This window comes from Pseudopodoces humilis, chromosome 5, assembly GCF_049639895.1.
Source record: "Pseudopodoces humilis isolate 2021_Gansu_Grassland_sample_001 chromosome 5, ASM4963989v1, whole genome shotgun sequence".
Lineage (NCBI taxonomy): Eukaryota > Metazoa > Chordata > Aves > Passeriformes > Paridae > Pseudopodoces > Pseudopodoces humilis.
Window position 1 is genome coordinate 17,865,865 of NC_142204.1, and position 25,372 is coordinate 17,891,236.

Here is a 25,372-nt window from a genome sequence, read left to right on the forward strand (position 1 = left end):
CTTTTCAATGTGTTCCCTTGCCATGAACAAGAATTCTTAAAAGACTGACTGGTCAAAATGCTTCAGTCCCTGCATTATGCTGAGGTTTACTTGGACATACTGAGGGTGTGAGTTTTAGTGAAATCAAACACTCTTGCATTCGATATTTTCAAAACCTTATCTGCTTTCTCTTCTTGCAAGGCTGCTGCTTCATCCATGGTGCTGCATGGTTCAAACACTTCCCTGGCATCTGCTGATCATGCTCTTTCTGGCTCTGAAACTGAAGACTTGGTGACACCACAGGTACCATACCCTGGGGCTCTATGGCATTCAGATCTGTGTGACAGCCAGCCCTAACAGACAGCTGAGCTGGGGCCCTTCTGAATAACTGTACTTGAACAACATACAAGTAACAGCAGTAGTATAGCCTACAGTCTGGAATTCTTAAAGATGGGTGGAAAAGTCTTGCTAATACTACATGAATGCAGAGTGAACAGTCTGCTTCTTGACATAGGAAGGGTGTAGGATGAAAAATTCTCACTAAAGTGTAGTGCACATTCTTGTGGGAACATGGGAGCAGCATAAATATTTGCTTTGGTTACAGTAGAATATTCCCTCTAAACATGAAAAAGAGGTTGCATAAATTGGGATGGGTATTGTCATGAAATAGCAGAACCTGTGTGTAACCTGAAGACTGAAATAGCTGAACATCAAAAAGTCAGATTCCCAGCATTTCTTCAGTTAGTGTTTGAGAGACTAAGATGTAAAACTTTGCTTGCTTAATTGTATTTATGTGCAGTTAAACATTCAAATACTGTTTAGAGCCAAAAGTTTAAATTTATGCAGATCACTGTCTTAAAAATCTCTTGTGAATTGTGTTGCTGTGTTCATGAACACAGCTGGCTCTTTCCTGTTAGACTCTAATTCAGAGTGTGTGGATTATAATGGGAAATGTTCTTGCTTTTTACATTTGTTTTGCTGATGTACATGTTATCAGCATACTGTGTATGTAGAATTTATTTCTTAATATACTATATACTGATATGGCTATTAGTCTTACGTCCTCTTGAATCAGCAGTTTTGTCCCAATTCTTGACACCTTTTATCCCTTCTACAGTGCATGAGACTCCTTGTGCTGACAGCATTCAATAATTTTGCTGTTCAATATGCATCCAGAAGGCTTGTGCTGTGCTATAAAGTAGAACATCTGATTTATTAGAATGCAAACTTATGGTTTGGAATTAGGGTTGCTTATTCCCAGCATATCTCTAGTCCCTTTAGCTTGAAGTCTAGTGTCTGTTCTTTTCCAGGGAAAGCAGTAGTTAAGTTTTGGTCCCAGCACAGCCAGGGAATACGCTCCATGGTGACAGTGCTCCCCCTGGTGTGCAAGTACACACCAGTGCTGTCTGTGGCACTCTGATGTGTACATGGTGAGCACAGCACTGGTAGTCTTTAGCCCTAGGCTCTCTATTTAAGTACTAAGCAACTCCTAAGCTTAGCGTTACAAGTGCAAGCTAACTATAGAACACGCAGGCTTTGCACAGCCTTGTTCAACAGAGCTTACCAAAGGCACAATGTAGATTTCCATTTAATTCAGTGAGACAGGTGTGTGTGTGTAGCAGACTTGACTGTAAGTGCTTGAAGCAATCCCCGGTTCTTAAAATGTTCTGACTTTGCAGGGTTAGTTGTGCAACCAGTTGTGTAAGAAGAGTAATCTAAATCTGAATCTCTAAAGCTAATTACTTGAAGCTTTGGTTAAGATGACTATTTAATGCTTTGGCCTTTGAATTAATGTTTGTCCTGGTCTTTCAAAATCCATTTGTTTCAACTTTTGCACTGGTGATTCATAGCTTTACCAGGACTCTGTAGTACTCCTTGTAATAGCAGGTGCATTATGGCTTCTTGTAGGCATCAACACCACTTTCTCAAGAGAATGATAAATATACTCTGTATCAGACAAGTTCACGTATTTCTGAGCCACTGATGCCTAAAAAGATTGAAATTGCCCAGGTGAGCTATTAAAAATAAGGTAAATACTTATGTTGCTGAAATGGTAAGGCTCCAGACATGTTCCTTTTGACTTCTGATTCCTATAAATACTGGTACAAACACTTCATTTTGCCATCTGCACAGCTGAGGCCTAATGCTGGTTAATACTTTGTCTGGACAAGTCAGCATTGTTTCTAATCTGAAACATAATTAAGTTGAAAAGCAGGGAAAAAAAATTAGACCCCCTAAATTTCCTAAGTTCCTCCAGAAAATAGAAGTAATTTTTAATATCAGCCAAATAATCTTTTTACTAAATGGAACAGAAAGCATTATGTGTCCTTAGTGATAGGGAAAAATACCTAATGTCTCTTTATAGTGATATTATTCCAAAGAATGGTATGTATAGTAGCTCATAGGCACATTTCACTTAATCAGCAGAGACTGCAATAGAAGTACTGTTTGCTGAGGATGCACAGCAAGATTTGAAATTGTAAGCAAAAGCTATTTTGTAGCTCTACTATGTCCAAATGTCATCCTGCAGAAACTGCTGACTTCTGTCAGTCTAGGCTTTAGAACAAATTAACTGCTTCTGTTACTGCCTGATAATTATCAAGTGACCTTTCATTACATTTGTTCTTCCCCCAGGCAACTATTCCCCTCCCAAGTGAGCCACAGTCACCATTGCCTACTTCAAGCACCCCTGTGCCATCAGTGCCACCAGCACAAAGCTTTCAGTCTCCTTCAGCAAGCAGCAGTTCTGTCACAATAACAACAGCTCCCTTTCAGGCTATGCAGACTGTAAGTATGCAACACACTGAGTTGACAACAATGTGAGTAACTGGGACTTACACTGAGGAACTGGCTTCTCTTGGAATAGTACAGAATTTGATAGATCATTTTGTTTTAACAGAAAAACCTACATTAGTCCTCTGGTTCTGATTTCTTCAGAACTTAAAAGAGATCATCTAAGAACAAAGATCCTGGTTTTGCTCTGTATAGTGCCAAAAAACTAATACTAGGATATCTTAGTAGCCTCAAGGAACTAAGAGGGAGAAGTCAGGCCTGAAATCAACAGATTGATAGCTGTGCCCTTAAAGGACACTTACACTGTTCTTGGGAAAAGATTTCAAATCCAACAGACTTTGTTGGAGAATGGGAATTCTGAAGCATATAGATATTAGGACAGAATGCTTCCAGAAGCCCGAGTTTGTCTTGTTATACTGTTTGCTTCAGTGGGATAAAACATCAGTCTACTGGCATCACGGAAAATGTGTTTTTGGAAGACTGGTGTTGCTCATTATCCTATGCTGTTAACAAGTAGTCAGTGTACAAACCAGAGTCTGAGATGTTCACTGCAAATATAGAACATCAGTAATGGTGTGTGGCCTGAAAAAATAGTAACAAACATTGCTACTTCCTGGTAATCTGCAGTGCAGGCTTAGAGAGATTCAGAGGAAGGGTCTCTGTTTCATTAAGTAAAGGGAAGGCAACACTTACTCCTCTGGTACATTCTTCAGAAGATGATAGAAACATTGATTTAATGTTTTTCTCAAAAGCAAGATTTAGGTTCTCCAGAGGCATTCTCCATTTTAACAGAAATGCAGTTCATAACTTGCTGGACAAACTGTTTTGCAATATTGAGATATGTATGTGGTAGGAACTGGTGGAAGAAGGTATCTAACAGTGTTTCAGATCACAGGAGTTAACAACTAAAACTTCTGTGACATCCTGGCGTGGTCTGTAGTAAAATCACTTTTTCTGCTTGATTTCTGTATTGGTAGAAGAGGTTCAAGTTGAACCTACCTCAGAGGCACAGAGTTGTGGCACACATTACAAATAAGGCAATTTGTGGTAGGGAGGTGGTTTTTTCTAAGCTAGATGTGTTTAAATTATGCTAAGTGATAGCATAGTAAGGTGGTGATTTTTCCTGAAAGTGGAGAAGTGGCAGCATGCTGTGATTAAGGAATCCAGAGTCTTTTGGGGACTCAGTGGTCTATACCACTCTTGCCATGGTATAAATATGGAGTCTTGGTCTCAGTCATTACGTTTGGGCTTGCTGTCTGTGTTCACAGTGCTTTGATCATAACAATACCACTGAAAGCTCACTTGAACTAAGACAATGTTTTTAGAGATGTTAAGTGTCTGAGATTGCTCTTGGGATTTTTGGGTTAAGTCATGAGGATGTTAACTCTTATTGCTGCCAGGAAAGCACAGTCACTGGACTTGAGTAGCTAGCCAGGATGACTTCTTGCTAAGTAGTGTATCACAGTGACAGTAATGGAAATATCTGATTACAAGTCCTTAAGCATCCTATTGCTGCTATTGTGCTTATGGAAGCTTGAAGACAGGCTTGACCTGTAGCCCTAGTCCTTGATTTGGGTTCTACCTGTAACCCTCACTGTGGGAAAAAGCAGACCACTTGCTACAAATACTTCAGGATTGTGGGTGTTGATAGCCTGACTTCATTCTCAGATTTCTTTTAGAAAAAGGAGAGCTTTGGATCACTTTATTTACCAAATGAAGTGATCAAAAATTAGAAAAAACCTCCCAAAATAAAAAAAACAAACCCAAAGCTTGTTTTATTTTACAATGGTTTTAAATTTATGCTCAACACTTCAGTATCATGAAGTGCTTCCATGCTGCCTCTTAGAGGCAATACTGGGTTTCTTGACCCTGGAAAAGGTATTAGTTAATAGGGCATCTGCGAATGGCAAGAATTGTCAAGCTGTGAAGCTGTTTCTTGCGTCATCTAGCTGTTGCTTTTGCCTAAGTCTTTCTTCAGACAGTTTATAGTCTGGGAAAATGTTAGATACACCTGTAGACTCAGTGCCAGTATTGTTGACAGCTCTTTATGTGAAATTTAGGCCTTTTTGATTAAAAGGATCTATTTGATGTTGATACTGGTTGTCACTTTTGACAGCATTATTTCTGGTAATTGTGTTATTGGCTATAAAGTAATGCAGTCACTGGACTGACTGAAGTCCGGGTTATTAGATTGAGCTAACAATATCTGCTCATCATTGTACTGCCCAAACCATAACATTTGAATGACAGGACTCACTTAGGTTAAGTGTTTACTCTTGGGGAGCTTTAAATGAGTAGGAAAGATGAAGCTGCATTTACTGAAGGGGCAAATTATGTCTAATATGGTGTTTGAGTGGATGGCAGTTACATCAGGTTCCAAGTCATGCAGAAAGACCCGTATTCTTTCCAAATGTGAATATCCCATCTCAGGATAGGCTGTCCCAGCTTCAACTTGAGCTGTAGGACAGGTCATCAGTGAATTTCCCAGCGAATTTCCCATAGAAGGAAAATAGCTTGTTGTATGGTAATTGTTCTGCTGACAAAGTACAGTAGCTATGGTCAATCAAGCTGTTCCTTGGGCAGTAGCTACATGAACAGGAGTGTGTTCTGTAAGTTTGCAGAGGGGAAAGGATGGGTTGATATATGGTGTTTTTGGTTATTTCTAAGAAACAGCTGGTGTTCTAGAAATGTGCTAAAAAGCATATGGATTCAAACCACAGCATAGCAGGGTGGTGGCATTAGGCAGAGACTTTAGCTGGTAGCATTAAACTCTTATTTTCAAATATATTTTAGGTATTTAAAGTGAACGCACCATTGCCTCCACGTAAAGACCAGGAAGTTAAAGAGGATTCTTTATCAGCGGGATATAATCAGAGTTTCTCCACAGCAAGTACACAGACTCCTCCTCAATGCCAGTTGCAGTCTTCTCATGCTGCAGAACAAACCTCTCTTTCACAAGAATCTCTGTCTTCAGGTGAGAACTGCACTTGCATCTGTATTTCAAGTTGTCTTTAAATATGTTTGGTTTATAATAGTATTTAAATTCCTTATGTGCTGTGAGTACTTCTAACCCAGTGAAATTCTTAAAAGGTGCTATGTAATGTCTAATATTAGGCATACATCAAATCTGATGTAGTTGATGGTATGTAAACTTAATTTCCAAGCTGCTAGCAGGATGAAAGGCTGGTTCAAACTTGTTTTTGTATTAGATGAATAGACACGTGCCTGAATTTCCCAGTAGGTGAGAAATTCAAGTATGCAGTGATACTTGCTGGTCAAACAATCATTTGCTTGGAATAGTAGCAATGATGAAATACTCTTATTTGGAACCACTAATTTGGTCTCTAGTAATACTGCAGTCAGTGCTGGGACTTGCTGAACGCTAAGTTAGGAATCTGGGATAAGTTTTCAAATTGACCTGGGAAATACTGAGCTTGTAAGTGGTCTTGACCTGTTGCATTCAACACAAACCTGACTTGATTATCAGGTAGCGCAAGAGGTGGATTTTTATAGCTGACACTAAATTTGACATGAAACTGACCCCTAAATATCTTGAGGTTTTAGAATGAAAGAAGGCTACAACTAGGGACCTGTATTCATAAGGCCATCTAATGAAACAGCTCAAGGTCATTTACAACTGCTGTTTTTTTTTCCAGAGTGATTTTCACAGGTCTTAGTCTAGAAACAGACTGTATGTAAAGTCAATGAGACCTTAAAAATCCAAAGAACAGTTTAAATGTAGCAGTGGGGAAAGCATGTTCAACTTCAATGCTCCTTCTCATCACTGAGACTATAGGTGATAAGCCTTCTGGATTTCTTTTATGGAAAAATAATAATTTTATTAGCCTTGTGCAGTGGCTCTGCACAGACGTCACATAGGTGTTTATCCTGTTGTTCTGGATCAATTTAAAGCTTTTTGGATTGAAATATAGCATGGTCTTGTGGAAGTACATTCATGGTTGCAAGGTTTGTATTTAAAGCTAGCCACTGACCCTTGTGGGTGAATAGCATTCTTGAATACCTTTTGCTTTGGAGCTGAACTATCTGGTATGTGTTAGGAATGTCTATTGAAGATACTAAACCCAAGTATTTGCTTTCCATAGTTATCTTATTGCTATCTAGGTGTGATGGAGTTTCTAGCTGTTTTGAGGAATGTCAATACTGAGGTGACATATTTTCAGTGAAAACTCTTAATCAAATGTTACTTGATTTTAACCTAGATTGGGTATTTTCATGCTGCTGGCAAACTTGTTCTCACCTGTGCAACTGACTCTTGTTGAATGCATTAGAGGCTTACACTGAGAGCCTGTGCTGTCTACAGTAGATTTTAACAAGCACTACACTTTACAAAACAAAGGGAAGGATCCAATCACTTAAATGAAGTAATGAAGGGACAGAAGAGCAGAATGTTCAGAGCAGCTTAATTCATCTCTGAATGTCCTAACATCACCCTTGTGTCTGTGTGTGGTAACTTAGTGCAGTTATAAAAAGCTTTGACTTATTTGTGCCTTCTGTTTTAAGCAGTGAACTATCAACCTGATGGACCTGTTCCTGTAAGCAATGGTAGCTTTGCCTTTTATCCAGCACAGGCTAATGTTATTCCCAGACCCCCACAGCCTTACCTCAACAGTCGTGGGTCTGTCAGAGGGTCTGCTAGAGGTGGAAGGTCACTGGCTAATTCGTACCGCTCCCCTGGTGGTTACAAAGGTATGTCTGTATTTACTATCATCCTGAAGGTGATCTCATGTACTGCCAGTAGAATGGGATTTAACACAATAGTATTAATGTTCCATGTGTGAAATGTCTCAAAACAAGACTTTAAGGGCAATGTGTGGAGAATGGGGCCCTCTGTTGTAGCATTTAAGGAAGTTCATTCTGACTTTTATTGGGGGTTTCTGTACTTGAGATGTCAGGCCAAATGGCACAGCAATTTCATAGCTTGCCTAATTATGAAGATAGAAACTTTCACTAATAGCTTATTAGATTGTCATCAGCTTCAGGTTGTGGCCTTTTCCCCTTTGAAGTGGAAAGGCACTTAGTCTGTGATAGGTGCTTCAGTTGTTGGGCTGAGCCTGCTCAGTACCTTGTAGGAACATGTACCAGATGATGAGTTTTATAGTTCTGGCTTAACAGCAGTTCAGGATTTGGTGGTGTCAGGTATGAAATTACTTGCAGCTCTGCTTTGGTAGTTAAATAATAGCTTGAGTTAATAAGTTAATGGCTAAAAAAGCAAAGTTGTATAGTATAAATAATAATGTATAAAATATAAATATAAATGTATGCCAGTAATAGCTGACAAGAAAGTGTTTCTTAATCCCATTTATGGATTTAGCAAGCTTTTCAGCTGTTCTGTGACATCCCATTAGTATTACAGGCAATGGATAGGGCCTGATGCTAATATATTTAAATACACCATTTTGATATAGCCACAGTGTGTAAGTTACGAGTAGCTAATGAAATGCATTTGTTTTTGTAGTAAGGTTCCTAGTCAATGCCAAATATAAGAATAGCTCTATTACTCCATAACTTAATGTATATAATTGCCAAAAAAAGAGCTGTAGTTATATTCTGGACTTGTACTGTAACTCAAACAATGAATGATACTAATAATAAACTTTATTTGAACAGGTTTTGATGTTTACAGAGGTTCACCTTCATTAACTAATGGCAACTATGGCCAGCTACAGTTTCCTGGTAGAGATTATGCTGGAATGCCGTATTCTCAGAGGGTGAGTATTGACTTTATTTCCAGTAGCCTTCCACTGTACAGGAGCCGAATCTTCTAACAGGGCTGTTTTTCATTATCTAAACAGGTGAACTATTACTTACAAGCTAGAGCTTAGTTTTGTTTCACTTTTTTGGAACGGTAGACAGCAGCTGAAACAAGTCAGTTCAGACAGGTAATATCTCTGTATGACAGGTTGATTTTAGTCTGAGAGGGATCTTTGAAATGCAAACAGATGGTAAATAGCATAGTATGAGTCTGGTCTATTATTTTAAAAGTTGGTTCACTAAAATGCCTCTGTAATGTAAAATAATGAACTCCTAAATGGACTGGCTGACAATGTGGTTAGAGAAAACAACTCCATAAATAAAAAGTAAGAAGGCAGAGGTTCCTAGTGTGAGGAATGTCATCAATGTCTTCTGTGCAGGCTCAGAACAGACTTGAGATTTAAAGGTATTGCTCAGTATGGACTCAACTGAGTCCATAGTTCAGAAGCTAAGTTGCTACAACAGTCATCAATGTAGATCTTTAATTTCATACAAACTATCAAAAGTAGTTTTTCCACAAGTAAAGCTGTTTATCTACACCTTGTTTCTGAACTGTCATTGTCTATTCTAGAGACCGAATTCATTGTGCAAAAAAGTGTATTTGCGTCACATGAGTTCAGATTTGCTTATAGCCATATTCCTAACACTTCTCTTTTAGGATGTTAATTACCAGCAGTGCTATAAACGAGGTGGGATAAGTAGTGGTCCTCGAGCAAATTCAAGAGGTAAGGCCAACATCAGGCCCCTAGTAGTCCAAAATGTGCTTGGGCATGGCAGCTGGGGTGTTACAGGGAACAGTGTGAAAAACAGAATACCATCACCCACCTAAAAGATCAAGCTTGGTGTAAGTTAACCAAGCTTAGCTGGGGGCCTGAGTGCTGTTCTTCCAGAACACTGCACAGCAGAAGATTTAATTGCACTATTCTCAGTCTGGAGTCTTCATGTCAAAATTTTGACGCAATGGTACCTGATTGAACTTCACAAATAACCTGGCTAGGAAAACACATATGGGGTGCTTCCCTGTGTTCAGGGAGGATGCACTGGTTTTCTCTCATTAATTTTCTCTCGCTTATTCTGTATAGGCTATCACATCACAGGGACTTTGTAAAATAATTTTTTCTATGGAAATTTACTCAGTAATACAGGTTTACTCTGTATTTCCATAGCAGATTATAAAACCTAAAGAAATAAATAAGGCTAGTTGAGTCCAAGCATGAATAGCATGTGTTTTCAAGAGTTGGAAACAAGATGAATTGTTTCTACTGTATGTGCTGGAAGAAGATAGGCTTTCAGTGCTACAGGTGAGAAGTGAGATGAAGAGTAGCTGTACATCACTATTTTAAGGATTAAAGGGAGTTTATGGCATATTGTGGAAGCTGTTTTAGAATAAAGCAGGTCATATACTAGCTTGAGGGATGATTCATAGAGTATACTTCAGAAGGGAACTAAATATAAGATCATGGTGAATTAATAGCTGACAGAAGTACTCATTAGCATTAGCATTTCACAGCAATTTCACATATTTTGTGTTAAGGTGGTTTTTTTTCAGTGGAAATAACAATGGTTTGAAACTTGAGTATGACTGCTCTAAATTTCTCAGCTCTATTAATGTTTTCATTCTAGATCCTTTTAACTTGGATATTTGAAAAGATTAACAGCTTTCTTTTGGGAAGTGAGGTGCAGAAAACTTAAAAGCAATTCTAGTTTGTCAGACTTAAAATATTCTAGAATCATAAGTTGAAAAGGTCTACTAGGAATGCATCTACAGAACAGTGTTGAGTAACATGAAGCAAAGATTGAGATCTTGATGATGATTTGGTTGTAACTTTCAGTGTTTTCAGCAATTACATTTTGTTCTCTCTCCGAAGGTAGACGTTAGTATAAGCTTTTTAAGCTGACATGTGATAGACTAAAGTGAAAAATACCGCAACATACTACCCTGTCCTACTTGGAAGTATAAGAAGTAATTTTTCGTAGCCCAGTTATGTCCCTTCCTGCTCAATGCAAGTGTGATGAATGTAAGCTATGCTCAAAGTTTTCTTTTCACTTTGACAACTTGCTGTGGCTCAAAGATCAATCTGCTGCAAAGCTCTACACTTGCAGCTTAAGATTATGTCCAGAGGCTTAAGGGTATCCTTCTGTTATAATACTTATCACTGCTAATGGTTCTTAACAGCAGGGTGGAGTGACTCTTCCCAGGTGAGCAGCCCAGAACGAGATAATGAGACCTTTAACAGTGGGGACTCTGGGCAGGGAGACTCCCGCAGCATCACCCCTGTGGATATGCCAGTGACCAGCCAGGCTGCCACCATACTCCCGGTGCACGTCTACCCGCTCCCACAGCAGATGAGGGTCGCCTTCTCTGCAGCTCGAACATCCAACCTGGCCCCTGGAACTCTAGACCAGCCCATTGTGTTTGACCTGTTGCTGAACAACCTTGGAGAAACTTTTGATATCCAGCTTGGTAGGTTCAACTGTCCGGTGAATGGTACCTATGTCTTCATCTTCCACATGCTGAAACTGGCTGTAAATGTCCCTCTGTATGTGAATCTCATGAAGAATGAAGAGGTCCTTGTGTCAGCATATGCAAATGATGGGGCTCCTGACCATGAAACAGCCAGTAACCATGCAGTCCTGCAGCTGTTCCAGGGAGATCAGATCTGGCTACGGCTGCATCGGGGAGCCATCTATGGAAGTAGCTGGAAATACTCCACCTTTTCGGGATACCTCCTTTATCAGGACTAAAATCCAGTGCAATGTTTACAAAAGAGCTGCTCCAAACACCTTGGTGAGGGGGGTGGGACTAGCTTTGCACTTACTACTGACTTTATAGAGGATATGTGGTTCCATTATTGGGGGAAATGGTGGTCCTGTTTTGCAAGGTGAAATCATGGAGTTGGGGTACTGAATCAGCACTAATTTGGCACTTTATCAGTTGTGATGTAGCCTTGCTAATAAAGCTGTGAATGTATATTGTTTGCACTTACCCTAAACTGTATTAATGTCCAGCTTACTACACTATTGATTGCCTCAAGTATGGGCTATTCACAATGCCTTGTTGTGCCTCAATAAAACAAGTTAATATGCATTTTAGTATTAATCTTGCCCGTGGTTTTAATTTTAAGACATATCACTGACCTTTTTCCTGGTGTGGGGTGTACATGAATATTACACAGAACTGGTCTCCAAGTTTCAATAATTTAGGGTAATTTGTATTTAACTGGGATTGTTTTAGTTCCTGCTTAATGCCATTCTCAAAGGTGCTACCTTGATCAAAATGAATTCAAGAGTTAGCTACCTTTTTTCTTCCTAAAGGGCAAGAAATTACAAGTGCAATGCTACATACTTCTAATGAAGTACTTTTAAATACATGCCCTGTCAAAATCTAGCATGGTCATAACATCAATCCTTCAGTAGTGAATGAAATTCTTAAACCTGCAAACAGTCACTGAAGGGACTGGCTTACACTATTATTCAGCTGCAATAAATTTTTAAGTTAAAATTCAGCTTTATGAAGCATAAATGTCTGTGGCTTCCCCCCTGCATGAGACTTGAATCAGGTTTTAGTACAGGTTATTTCCTCATTTCACAGAACTGCTGGGGAACTTGGTATTCATAGTTGAAGCCTGGTGCTTGCATTTTACATCAAACCTGAATACAAATGCTAGGAAGTGTTTCTGAAATCCCTTTCTTAAAGCTCTTGGGGTTTTTGACCAGACTTCAGCACTCTTGTGGCCTGAGAACTGAATAGCCATGATGTATGTCCTTGTTCAAATACTAGAAAGAGTTTCAGTGTTTAAAATGGTTATATGATCTAGCAAGAAGGTAGGTCACTCCTTTCAAAAGCTTCAGCAAATTGTTTTAACAGTAGAAAGCATGTGCTCTGAGTGTACTAATACAGCCAGTGCACAAGCCTGACTGGTATATCTAAGACTGCATAGCTCTGCTTCAAAGTGAAAACAGCTGAGCTATCTGCTTATTTAAATAGAAGTAAAAACTTAAACTGAGTAAACTTCAGACCACTTAACTAGAAACAACAAAGCTGTTGTTTCTAGTTAAGTGCTTTCACAGCTTCCAAAACAAGTCTGGCATGACTTCATACATTTACTGGCATAAAGATCTTGATTTTGTTCCAAGCTCAGCTTTATTTTTCATACAGATTTTGAGGGCGATCATATTTCAAGTCTGGGTTTAATTCCATTAACAAATTTTGAGAGAAGCTGAGGTAGGACAAGCTTTGGGAAATCTAGTTTTTACCACTACAAGAAGGTCAAGCCTTAAGTATTGTACACTAAGCCTGTATTTTGTGGTTTTAAACATGCTAGTTCTGACTTTAGCCAACAAAGAGGCTTATTTCTAGAATACCCACTACAGATTAAATGGCAGTTTAGCTAGATATGAGGTAAACATTTCATTTTCAGAGCTGTATCTTGTATAAGATGGATTTTTACATTCCTAGCTAAAAAGAGTACACAGTTACAGCCAGAATTGTGCAGGGAAGATGAAATAGAAAATCTAATAATATAATTCCCTGACCACAGGTCATGTAATGGATGTTTTTTTTTTTTGAAAAGTGAAGATTTTTAGCCTGAATCACAATAATCTCTACAGTAGTAGCTACTTTAAAATAAAATGTCTGGTTTTGTCCTGCTATTTTTTATTGAAAAGAACACATAGCTTGGAGAAATCTCATCCTTGGAATAATGAAAAAAAATATGATTGATTTAATCCTGTGGGTTTCTCACATAGTACCTTTTTAGTTAGAACTGTTGGTTTTCACTGTGTTTTTGGCCAGATGTGAAGACAGGTTTTACTAGCCTCTGTTATGAAAAGGAGAGTAAGTACAACTGAGCAGGTACTGTCCTAAAGAAGGTTTCAGACTAGAAGCAATTCAAAAGGCTGTAACTGCTTAAATGCTAAGACTGTGTTTAAAAAAACTCTGCAGAAGACCTAGCCGAGCACTGTTTTTCCATATCCATGGCTGTCCAAAATCCACTGGTAGAAAGTTGTTATTCTGATCTCCAAAATAGCTAAAAATGTTGTCATGTGATTTTTCCATTATGATAAACACTAGTGTAGGGCTATCCCATTATGCTTCTAGACTAATAATAATTTTTGAAAGCTTCTCAAATTACTTCAGAATATTTCAGTGCCTTTTCTAGTGACACAGTTTTCGTCTAGTCAGTATGTCCAGACCAATGACCTAGTTCTTTATTCTGTTTCTGGGCAAAGCATTTAACAGGTGAGTTTCACAACCTGGAAATACTTTACTGTGTAGTTTTCATGTAAATACTGTCTGACAGTGTAAGTTGCATTTACACTCCCTTTTCCTCAGTAATTGTAAATAAAGTTAATTGAATCATAGCATTAGGAAAAATGCCTTAACTATATAAGGATTATAATTGGGTCTAATTAAAACATACAAAGGGGCATCATTGTTCTGATAAATTTCCTATTACTGTCTGCTGTGCAAATTGGATACAACCTAAATGCTCTCTGATTTACTTCTCTCATGCAGCCTGCTGAAGGTAAACTTTAAAAGTAAGAAACACTGTGTTTTCATAGTGAGGAAATTTCTGTTTCCTTCTCTTGACATCAATGAAATACTGGAACTACCCTGAAATGGGAGGGTGTAATGCTTTAGCTAGGAGAGAGTTAATTTTAATCAGAATAACTGGTATAGGGCTGTATTTTGGATTTGTGACCAAAACAGTTTTGATAACCCCGGGATGTTTTGGTTATTGCCCAGTGGGCCTTGCAGAGTCAAGGCCTTTTCTGCCTGTCACACTGCCCCACCAGAGAGTGGGCTGGGGAAGTACACGGGTTTGGGAGGGGTTAAAGCCAGGACAGCTGATCCCAAATGACCCAAGGGATACCCCAGAGCATTAGGGATACCCCAGTGTTTAGTAATACAAGCTGGGGGAAGGAGGAGGATAGGGGGCCTTTTGGGTTAAGGTATCTGACATCTGAAGTCACTATTACATGTGATGGAGCCCTGCTCTCCTGGAAATGGCTGAACCACCTGCCTGCCCATGGGAAATGGAGAATGAATTCCTTGCTTGGCTTTGCTTGAGCTTCTGCTTTACCTGTTAAATTGTCTTTATCTAAACCCACAGGCTTTCTCACTTCTGCCTTTCCAGTTCTTTTCCCTGTCCCTGTGTGGGGCTGAGCTGCCAGCTCAGGGGGGTTCAACTGTGACAAAGGCTTTCTTAAAGTTTTCGAAATTCTAATGGACTTGTGACTTTTGTGGGGTTTTTTCCAGGTCATGGAAGTGAGAGGAGACAATGAATAATCTCCCAGCACTGCCATGGCTGAATTCCAGCAGCTAAGGAAACCTCCATCCTACAGGCTGCAGTGGTGGTGCAGAGAATATCACTGCTCTGTCCTGCTGGTTAAATTTAGGTACCTTTTTGTCCCTGACTGCTTTGTTATCTACAGCTACTCCAACAAAATAGTCAGCGTGGGAGATGGCTTTGGAATTTTAACTGTGGTCAAGGGCTTGTGTCTGGAGGATTGGAATACATTTGGATCTGTTGCAGATCATCCTTGCTAGTTCTTTAATTAAACCTATACATGTCTTGTGAAGGATATGAAAAGTCTGTTGTGTATTATAATTGGAGAGATGCCACAGTACCATTACCAGGTAAAAATGAAGTTATGCACTTGTTCACAAGTCTCTGATCAACTTAATTTTCTCCCAACTTTCAAGTATTAAGAATGAAAAAACCTTACGCATTTGTATTTGTGGATTGAAAATTTCCTGGCAGTGTTGTATTTGAAAAAATAATATTGTGAAGTACTAATCTGTCTGGAAAGTATTAATTCATACAACTTTTGAGCCCTAGAGTAAGGTTTGAGATGTGATTGGTGTGGAATGAAGGCTTTATGCTAAGCACAAATCCAATCACTTTGTGATCATTAGTTATTGTTTAGTCATTAGTTTACTACAACAAAGTAAACCAGGCTTTGAAAACAGTGGTTTGCTTATAGCCTGTAGCACATCACCCAGAGGAGCGCTGTTTTCTTTCTCATGCTTTTTCAGGAGTGTGTTATTAACTACAACTTACAACCAGGTGCTGTCCTAAAGGGACTTGGTTGTCATGAAAAGAGAGGGGTTGTTCCATGCCAGCAGAAATTGTTAGGTGCAGCTGAGACCTCACCAGAGTGCATTTCAAAACCACCAAAAGTCAAAGGACTAATTGTAGGTAACCTGTAAGATTTAAGGCTTTTCAAGTTTTTCCCAAAGTTCTTGAATTTAATAGAGTTATTGTGATGGCAACTCTGTAAAGAATCAGGTCTAATTTTTGTTCAGGTCAAACTGCTTACATTGAAAATCCTTGGTTTCACAACTGAGTTTTAAAATAAGATTGTTTGTTCTAAATATTTTACAAAACTGTTATAGCACATCTGGAAAGCTTTGGAGCTTTAAAAAACCCACATCTTTGCTTTGCATTATATCCCTATCTCCCTGGTACTATATTTTTTTTTTCCCTTACTTGCATATTGGTGCAATTTTGATTTAATTTGCTTTAGTTTTTTTTAGTCTCTCACTTGTTCCTTCACATTGTATCTTCAGTCACCGGCAGTTAGAGAACTGACATGAAAAGTCTCTGAATTTTTACATCCGATTCTTTATTTGCAGAGTAGCAGAACAGATTTAGAAAACCAAACCAAAACATTCATTGTAAGTAGATGAAACACCAAATATTAACAGAATCTTTGCTCTAACAAAAAAGGCATATGAGTTCTTGCTTACAAGTAGTTGCTTTCATCCTGAAGCTTTCAAAGTCACATAAAAATATTTCAGTTAATGACTGAACTTATTTTTAGAATAACATAGTAACTGGTATCTGTGAAGGTTTGTGTTGTACAGAAAGAAGTATTGGGCATCCAGCAAACCCAGGAAACAGGTAGACTACAATGCTTGCAACACTAAAAGCACCATTTTAAATGTGAGAGATAAGTGCAATACAATTCTGAAAAACATTTTAGGAAGATGTTTAATACCCTTTAAATATATTCTGTTCTTTATTGATATGTTTTACATCACTAGCTCTACAGAGGTCCTTTAATAAATAAATTTAATCACTTTTAAGTTCACCTACCACGGATGAATACACAGAAATGGAATGAAACAGAACTGCTCTTAAACTGTCCATAACATGCTAATTTGGGAAAAGGGAATAGAGATACACCACTACAAATCCTATAAAACAATTTGGATTTTCTGTGATATGGAATCCAAGATTTTTAAATGGGCAGTTTTCCCAGGACAATTTATTAACTTAATAAAAATGGGACAGCAACAATGACCATAGTTAATAATATATACTTTTTACACTGATGTTTTTGTTTGATTTTTATGATTACTGAGCATACTCTCATCTGCTTTTAAGAAGAAATGGAAAGGTCAATGAAAGTGCCTACAATTTATTGCTAGATGCTGTAGAGCTGCATCACAGCAGAAAGGAAAGATAATGATCAGGTGTTCTGCAACACTTCAAAAGGTGATGAAAACCACAAGAGAGCGCAATATCCATGTGCCTGGTAGGTGCAATTTATTGTGACAGCTAAATTCCTTTTTAATTAGAGGCAAAGTTACTAAGGGCCATTTTAAAAATTATTATTAAATTACGACAGTGCCAGCTGCTTTAACGTTTTGGTTTATACTGTAATTACAATGAACAAATGACATGTCGTCCAACTATATTATTAAGGCACCTATATAATGGGATGATCTTGTAATTGCCATTGTCTTTGACTCCTCATAAGCACAGCAAATAGTCTTTCTGTTCTTCCTACCAGTTAATCACAAGTCTCTGGTTTGTAAATATTATGTAAAACATCACCTGCAGAAGTAACCAAAGGATTTGGCTCACCAAAACCGTATTAGAGGTTTTTCTGGTCTGTTTACCTTTGATTAGACCTTTGACAGACATCTTTCTTACACTTGCACGGATGCTTAAATCTTACTTTGGTTCACTTGCATATTCTAGGATTTAAGGGGGGAAATAATAGGCAAGAGATGGAGAATCAGGGTGGGGCAAGTGTTTTGAGTTTTGTAGTGTTGGAGGTGAGGTTTGTATATTCCTGACAACCTGAGGGGTAAGCATCTCCCACCCCTCTCACACACAAACAACGTTAAGATAAGCAAACCCTTTCCACGTTTTACTAACCTACATAACGATGAGGACAAGTATCACACAGAAACCTGCTCAGAAGCAGAGCAGGAATTATGACGTGTGACCCAACTGTGCATTTTAGTAAGCTCCTTGCAGCAAATTTGTCTTCCTGTATGTTGTCTGTCGTTCTTGTGCAGGGTACATCCCTGAGGCATCTGGATAAGTGTGACCAATGTCAATTCTCTTCCATGGACCTGACCTCACCACCTCTTTCAGTCCCCGTGTTCTCACTCTCAGTTCTTGTGCGAACGACTCCGCCGGGTAACAAATACAGAACACCCAAGTCTGGCATGAAAGCTGAAAAGCTACCTAGAAAAACAGAGTAAAGTATTAAGACAGAAAAACGTGATTTTAAAATCCTAATTTAAAAATAACCCGTGCAGGGTGCGGCGAGAGCCACCCCCGGCGTTCCGTACAGCGACATGGCCGCCCCCATGGAGTCATGGCCTACAAGCCCCGCCCCCTGCGAGCCCTCCCGACTGACTCCTATCCGTACAGCAAGATGGCGGCCACCTCTCGCCGACCCCTTCCCGAAGCCAGAAGGCGGCGCCGCGGCCGTAAAGCAGCGCCCGTTTCCCGATATCCAGCTGTCGCAAACCGGTGAATGGCTGTGGAGAGGGGCGGGGGGGGGTGGGGGACGCGGGCCCGCGCTGGTGGCACGGGGGGGCGGCGGCGCTAGCGGCGGCTGCTCCGCGTCCTGCCGCCCCGGGGAAGCGCTGCCTGCCGGCGGCCGAAGGCCAAGATGGATCCCAACAGGATCATCCAGGCGCTGAAGGGCACCATAGACCCCAAGCTGCGCGTCGCCGCTGAGAACGAGCTCAACCAGGTGAGGGGGGACCCGCGGGCGGCCCGCCCCACGCGCGGCACGGGGGCGTCCCTCCCCGCCGGCAGGGGCAGGGGCGGGGGGCGACCCCTACTCCGCGGCGGGACCGCCCGCCCTCAGCGGGGCCGCGGCTGGGGACGGGCGGGTCGCTGCCCTCGCTCGGCGGTGGCCGCGGTGCTGGGACTCCAGGGCGGGCGCTCCCGAGTGCGGCAGCCCGGAGCTCGGCGAGGCCGGGGCGCTGCCGCTCGGTGTTGGAAGGGATGACATTGATGTGGCCCTGCGCGGGTCGCGCCCTAGCGCTCACGGGGGACGGGCGGCAGTGACGCTCGGGGCGGCGTTCTGTCCCGTTCAGCAGCACGGCAAGGGAAAGTTGGAGGAAGGCGCATTGGGTTTCATGGGCAGTATATGTTCTGGCATCCTAGAAATAGAATAAATCATAAAATTATAGAATATGCAGAGTTGGAAGGGACCCATCAGGATCATCGAGTCCAACTTCTGGCCCTGCCCAGCACCATTCCCAGAATCCCACCATGTGCCTGAGAGTGTTGTCCAAACTCGAACTCTGTCAGGCTTAGTGCTGTGACCGCTTCCCTGGGGAGCCTGTTCCAGTGCCCAACCACTCTCTGGGAAAAACCTTTCCCTAGAGTAGCGACAGTATGCGCTGAATGAAACTGTGACCCCAACCTTTGAACGTTCGAGAAAAGAGAAAGTTCCCTTGCACAGCATTAATTGAGCTTTAATTTCTATGCTTTGATGGAATACTTGATCAATTCTCTTCGAGGACTTGGGATTTTTTGGGTTGTGTTTGTGTGTTAACAAAACAGTCAATGAGAATTGGCTGTCAGGAATTATGCTATTCAGGATTGCTCCTCCAGCTTAGTTTTATATTTAGACAACTTAAAACTCCTTCTGAATTTAGATATAGCTAATCCTTGCTTTAGCAGTTGGTAAATTCCTTTAGTGAATCAGTGGATTAAGTGCTGGACATTGAGAATGCTCTTGTGAATATTTAGATAAGGATGCAAGGCTTCTTTTCTCTTTTCAGCATAGTTACTTTAAAAATCTATCAATATCTGTTTTTATGCCTACTCTTTAAGGGCTGAGAAAGAAATGACAAATATTTGTCAGCAGCCTGTTGCACAGTAGTCAAAACAACAATAAAAACCACTGCTACTTCAGTGTTCTGTTCAGAACAAATAGGCAGCTTCTGGTTTCCTGGGTCCTGCTCCTAATGCTGTCATCACCAGTAAGTACTGTGAAGCTCAGGAACAGTCTTGAAAGCGTTTGAAGATTGAGAGCTGTAAAATGTTATAAGTTTAAGTGATGGATAGTGTAATTCTCATGGAAGACGCAGGTTTTAGATTCAAGAGCACAAGCAGGCTTATTGAGAACAGGTTGAGATGCAGATTTTTCTTTTAAAATACTTGATGCATTTTCTTTTTTCTAACTATTGTGAAGAATGAGTCCTGGAATTGAGATATACCTATTTTTGTGTAGGCTTCCTGTTACTAGGTGAAGCATGGTGTATCTGACATAATGTACTGATGCAGTGCTGGGTTTGACATGACTCTTTGGATGAGAGGAACAAAAGTTCTCCTGAGCAATGTTGCTTGACGTGGGATTTTGACATCTTGAAGCTTTTTAGTGCTTTTGAAGCAAGGCCTCAAAGCGACATGTCAGACTCCCCTGCCGTGTATCTGATGGCAGTGTTGACATGCCCCTGTGTTCCTGCAAGTGCTGGAATCCCAGTGCTGTTCTAGCATTTACCATGTTCTAGCAAAGGGACCAATCCACCAACCAAACAGAAAACTCTCTGGCAATAAGTACCTGAAGTGGTGATGGAGCCATTGGCCTCCAAGAGTCACCTTTATTCTGTGTGTCATAGTTATACAAATGCTTCTGTTGAGACAGGTTCACGAGTGTTGAGGTAAAGCTTAGCCATGTTAGTTCATGTGCAGTGTATGTTGGCATTCGGCTTTGAATCCAGGTAGTGCTATGAGCTTCCCAGACACTGCAAATCCTGCTAGTGCACCAAGACAGTGCCTGGCTGTAGGCACCTCAGCGCTGTACCAGTACAGTCTTTTAGAACAATATCCTAATAGTCTTGACTCCATCGTTTGCTTACAGTGTAGGACACAGCTAACAGTTTACATGGATGAAAGCTTTTCTACCTGTAAGAAGACCCAGCATGTTTGAAAATTATTCTTTCTTCTCTGTATGTTCCTGCATCTAAGTAAAGATACACCCAAATCAACGGATTTGCTGTCTGCATTCAGAAATGGAATCAGGATTCTTTTTTTTTTTTTTGTCCTTTTTATATCTATTAGAAGGCTGCTTGTGAATTTTCTTCCTCTTGCAGCTAGAAACAAGTGTTGGTTTTCAGACAAAATTAGTTTATGGTTCATTTATATCCATTTGTGCCAATCTTCTTAACTAGGACAGGTTTCTTGGTACCCTCTCTGACAGATTTCTTTGCAAAGGTACATCCCCTAGAGGCCTGTTTTTCTAGCCTCAGCAGGCTATGTTTCCTTTGCCATATCAAAAAACTGAATTTTTGAAATCTAGTAATAGGAGCACAGCTCTTCTCTGCACTGGCTTCTCTTTGAAATAATCTTTCTTGTGGAATCTGGTCATTTGTGTTTGCAGTGTTCAGAAAGTCTTGTGCTCAATGCTGCTAATACCTCATTAAATACTAAATCTACAATTATCTTCTTTGTGTCCAACATATACATGTTTCTTATCACTTAATATACCAAACCTGTTTTTTTGTTGTTCTTCCCTCAGAAACCTCAAGTTTTTAGGAGAAATTCTGTCATCCTTGAGTATCTGACTGTGTACTTTGGCCTCTTAGAGTACTCCATTTTTGTTGGTGCAGTTCTGTAGATCATTCAGTTCTTAGGATTTTTCTGATCTTTCTCCTTGGTTGATGTAGCTTCTGAATCATCAATAAACTTCACTTCTCTCTGTGATCTGAACACAGCTCTAAGTGTGGGATTTATTTGAATTCTGATTCTTGCTAAACTGGAGCAGTAATTTCTTGCCAGGTCAGTGTCTATGTCATATAATTTCTGCCATTTCTCTTTTAGCCTCTTGGGTTTCTAAGTGCACATGTCTTTCCATCCCCGTCTATTTCTTTTGCCCACCTGCCCTGCCTTTTTTTACTTCAGCCCTGTAATTAGCGTGCACTTGATGATGATATTTATCACTCACACTGTACTTAGTAGAACAGTTAGTTATCATACCAAGAAATATACTCATTTTCTGCATATCATTTGTCAATATCTGTTCTAGGCTATTACTCCTGTTACATCTGTCTCGTGGATTTCGAGGACTTTTGCTGGGTTCATTTATTTATTTATATTAGGGTTATATACTGCTTTCATGTGACAATTCTTGGAGGGCTGTGAAAGTTACTGTCTGATTACTGAACACACAGAGTCTTTCTAATTCCAGTTCAGGTAGGATTTCCATACAGTTTTTATGCATTAATCTTCAGTGGCTCAACATGCTGTAACACATTCCTTTGGCCTGTAGCAAAGGAGGAAACAAGAACTCAATTGCAGAAATACAGTTGAGCTTTTTAAATATTGAGTAGGAGTTACATAATTTGGCTTTGGCAGCAACTGAGTAGCAGCGCTGGAAGAAGTGTGAAAAGATTACCCAAAAGCAGAAGAGTCCAGAATAAAGTTTGGCTTCCTTCTATATCTTTCCATGTCTTTGTTGAGCTCACTGCCATAGTAGGCAGGGATCTTAAGGCCACTCTGAAAGTACCAGTGAGCATCTCATGATACCTAGAGGGAGAAATATGAGACCAATTTGATGAGGAAGTTGACTTGGATAATTAAAAGTTATGTGGAAAGTGAAGTTTCTTTAATACTCCATACAGGAAAGAAATTCAGGTGGGTTCTTATACAAGCTTATTTTCACTCTGTGTGGAAACATTGTGTTTTCCCCTTCTCACATAAATACCTTGGTACATAGGCAGGGAAAGAAAAAAGTGTCTTTTCAAGTTCTGATTTGTTTTCACAACTTTCTGTGACTGACAGTGTGAAAAAAACAAGAGTTAGAATGTTATTAACAACTGCAGAAATACTCCTAAGTTTTCCGATGGAATTTCTAAGCATGCATTTTCAGTACTCAGAAACAGAAAATAAGACTTGGTAAACCAGGTAGCTGAGCTTTTGGATCAGATGTATCTAAGCCTTGAAATTACTGTTGTACAAAGTTAATTGCTTGTGAATTGAAGATATAAATTCCTTTTGTGTCTTTTTGCAAAGATGCAGTGCCTTGTTTTTTCAGAGGTTTTTATGTGCCATAGTTGTATTCAGAGTAGTTGTATTATATATATCATAAAAATGATGTTTACTACTGGTGGAGAAGGATCTTGGCTTGCAGAACCTGAACGAAGGCTTCCAGATTTCCCATATCCATTGTCCTAGAGCATTCTGATGTTTTGCAGGGGAAGAAGCATCTTTCAGTGTCATTCTGCACTTGGACACTGTGGTTGACTTCAGTACAGTGGGAAGGTTACTGGCTCTTGTGGTTCTGGGGCAGGTGTGGTCTTTGAATGTGACAGCAAACAAGACACAAGAGTAATGCTTCGTGAAATGAGTTTAGTAGTGTATGATGTGTGAGAACCTGGGAGCCAAATCTGAACATTAGATGTGAGAACTATTTGCTTCAGTAGGATCAATTTGGCAAGATTATAATGTATTTTTTCCTACTTACCTCTTCTTGTATTCTCGCCCTTTGCAAGTGATGGTTGCATTTGATGTTTTTCAGTGGCCCCTCTGAGGCTCACCTGCATGTCATATGTTATGTACCTAATCAAATGGGAGAGGAGATAGGCAGAAAAAGATGTGTTCTCTGACCTTTTGAGGCCTGGAGCTGTGATGGTGATGCAGGGAAGGATACATCAGGCCAAAGGCGAAGGAACAGTGCAAAAAGCTGTGCAGCTGCAGTGCACAGATCCTGAGACAGTGGACACAGATGGAACAACATCCATGGGTCATATGCATCTCTTTTCCATGGCTGTAAATTTACCCAATTATACCTTCCTGATGCTGTATGCTTCTCCCAGTATAGCTGCTAGCCTTGCACACTGCTGTATCACATCCTCTTAATCCCAGTGGAAATTAAGTGAGCTTCTCTTTTAACATAAATTCTGTGATCTGGGATTCATACAAGAAGAGCCTGTAAGTGTTTTACACAGCTTTAAAAGAATTGCTCTTCGTAATTACTCAGTGAAAGTTTATTTTTCAAAAACTTTCACTTTCAAATTAAACATATGCCCTAATGGATCAGCACTTTCAGAAAGTTTTACCAGATCCCAACAAAGTGGGTTCAAGGCAGTGTTATTATTCACCAAGTGCACAAAGCACCGTGCTGTGTTGTGGGAGTTGTGCTGAAGGTCTCTTTCAGCCATCTGGTGCCTCCCTGCGGCTCCTGGGCACAGCTCTTCACAATCAGCAGATAGTTTTGTGTTCCTTCTGTGGCGCTGACAACATTCCTGCTCTCCTTTTGTCAAGGTGCAGCTGCAGTGATATAAAGAACTGTCTTGTTGAACTCATCCAGCTCTAAGGTCTCTTCCTGTACATTTCCATGTCACAGCATACACCTGACAATTGCTCTGCTCCTGTGGTGGGTTCAGCTTTGTTTGCTGATGTCCGGAGCGACGCAGGGAAGGGACATATCCCGAGATCACGATTAGCATGACAACTAAACAAACGAGAATGTGCTGGTATAGGAAAAATGTTGCTGCATGCAGCTTTTTAAAAAGTCCTCTGTTCTAAAAACTGCAAACAGCATGTAGTTTTCCTGACCGGGGTTTGTTGCTGCACAAACGAGCAGGATGTAATTTGAGCTTCACAAATACAACAGAATGGTGTGTCTTGTTTCTAACGTGGGCTCACAGTCTCTGTTGATCTCCACAGTCTTCTTTTTTCTGATAACGAGTAGTAAACAGAGCTATGTAAAAATGTAAATTACGGGCACGACAATAGTAGGGAACAGAAGGATTTAATGGGCCTGGCGATGTCTGTAGGGGCGGTGGTGTGTGAAGTGTAAAGACACGCAGATAGCGCTGTGCTGGTGGGGATGGGCGCCCCTCGGGGACACTGTGCCTTCGTCTGTGTAACAGGGCGTTTGTCACTCTGGGTGCTTGCTGAGCGGATCTGGCACGGAGGCAAATAACCATATTTGTGTAGGTCCTGGCAAAACTTCAGGGAGAGCAGTTGGACACCAGCACAAGTGGTACCCATAAAGCTTCCTGAAGAAGCTGTGATTTTAACGTAGATTCAGTGAAAACTGGACAGGGAATAATATTGTTAGCACTGTGTCCAGCCTAAATGTGGTACTGTGGGATTGCAGCAGGAAACCACCACCAACAAAACAACCCCCAAAGCTGTGTTTTTAATTGGTGTGTTTATAGTAGTAACAGCTTTGTAGATTGGGTCTAGGAACAGTATGCAAGCACTTAACAAAAACAAGAACAAAAAGGACGATTAGAGCTCATGCATGGGTTTGATTTTCTGTGCTGCTGGGATTTCTCATGCTTTCCTTATCTCCGTGCAACTTGGGTGTTGAGTGCTGGTGGATGCTCTGTACAACTGTGGCCCCATCAGAACCCACCGATGTTGTCCAGTAGTGACTGAAGGGCAAGCTTTGTACTCCAGGATACTGGATTAAAAGGTGATCTTTGGAATCTAGTATGCTTCAACCAGTTCAGCATGTCTGTAGATAAACAGAGTTCCTGTGCTGGATGTTACAGTTTTTACTTTATTTGGAGCATTTCTTAGGGATAATTAAAGTTTATAGAGGAGGA

At 40.4% G+C, this 25,372-nt stretch overlaps 2 protein-coding genes and 1 long non-coding RNA gene across 18 annotated transcripts in view; 2 read left to right on the plus strand and 1 right to left on the minus strand.

Moving 5' to 3' along the window:
• CAPRIN2 (caprin family member 2) overlaps positions 1-11,632 on the plus strand; it is a 32,776-nt gene extending 21,144 nt beyond the window's left edge. For 6 of the 14 annotated variants that reach the window (XM_088055226.1, XM_088055229.1, XM_088055231.1 and 3 more), the window contains 8 exons: positions 181-282; positions 1,888-1,989; positions 2,614-2,766; positions 5,566-5,746; positions 7,294-7,479; positions 8,401-8,501; positions 9,203-9,269; positions 10,721-11,632. In XM_088055226.1, the coding sequence (XP_087911352.1) occupies positions 181-282; positions 1,888-1,989; positions 2,614-2,766; positions 5,566-5,746; positions 7,294-7,479; positions 8,401-8,501; positions 9,203-9,269; positions 10,721-11,289 (1,461 nt within the window). In that variant the 3' untranslated portion in view covers positions 11,290-11,632. The remainder of the gene's footprint in view (positions 1-180; positions 283-1,887; positions 1,990-2,613; positions 2,767-5,565; positions 5,747-7,293; positions 7,480-8,400; positions 8,502-9,202; positions 9,270-10,720) is intronic. The other 8 variants (XM_088055234.1, XM_088055235.1, XM_088055228.1 and 5 more) reach the window with 7 other exon arrangements.
• Positions 11,633-16,155: 4,523 nt separating this feature from the next.
• Positions 16,156-18,373, minus strand: LOC148184286 (uncharacterized). The gene is made up of 2 exons (XR_015772451.1): positions 18,223-18,373; positions 16,156-18,035 (listed from the first exon to the last, which is right to left on the minus strand). It is a non-coding gene; the product is annotated as an uncharacterized LOC148184286 (long non-coding RNA).
• A 14-nt stretch (positions 18,374-18,387) lies between these two features.
• Positions 18,388-25,372, plus strand: part of IPO8 (importin 8) — a 53,939-nt gene continuing 46,954 nt past the window's right edge. For 2 of the 3 annotated variants that reach the window (XM_088054754.1, XM_005527897.3), the window contains exon 1: positions 18,389-18,552. In XM_088054754.1, the coding sequence (XP_087910880.1) occupies positions 18,469-18,552 (84 nt within the window). In that variant the 5' untranslated portion in view covers positions 18,389-18,468. Of the gene's footprint in view, positions 18,553-25,372 lie in introns of all 3 variants that reach the window. The other variant, XM_088054755.1, reaches the window with a different exon arrangement.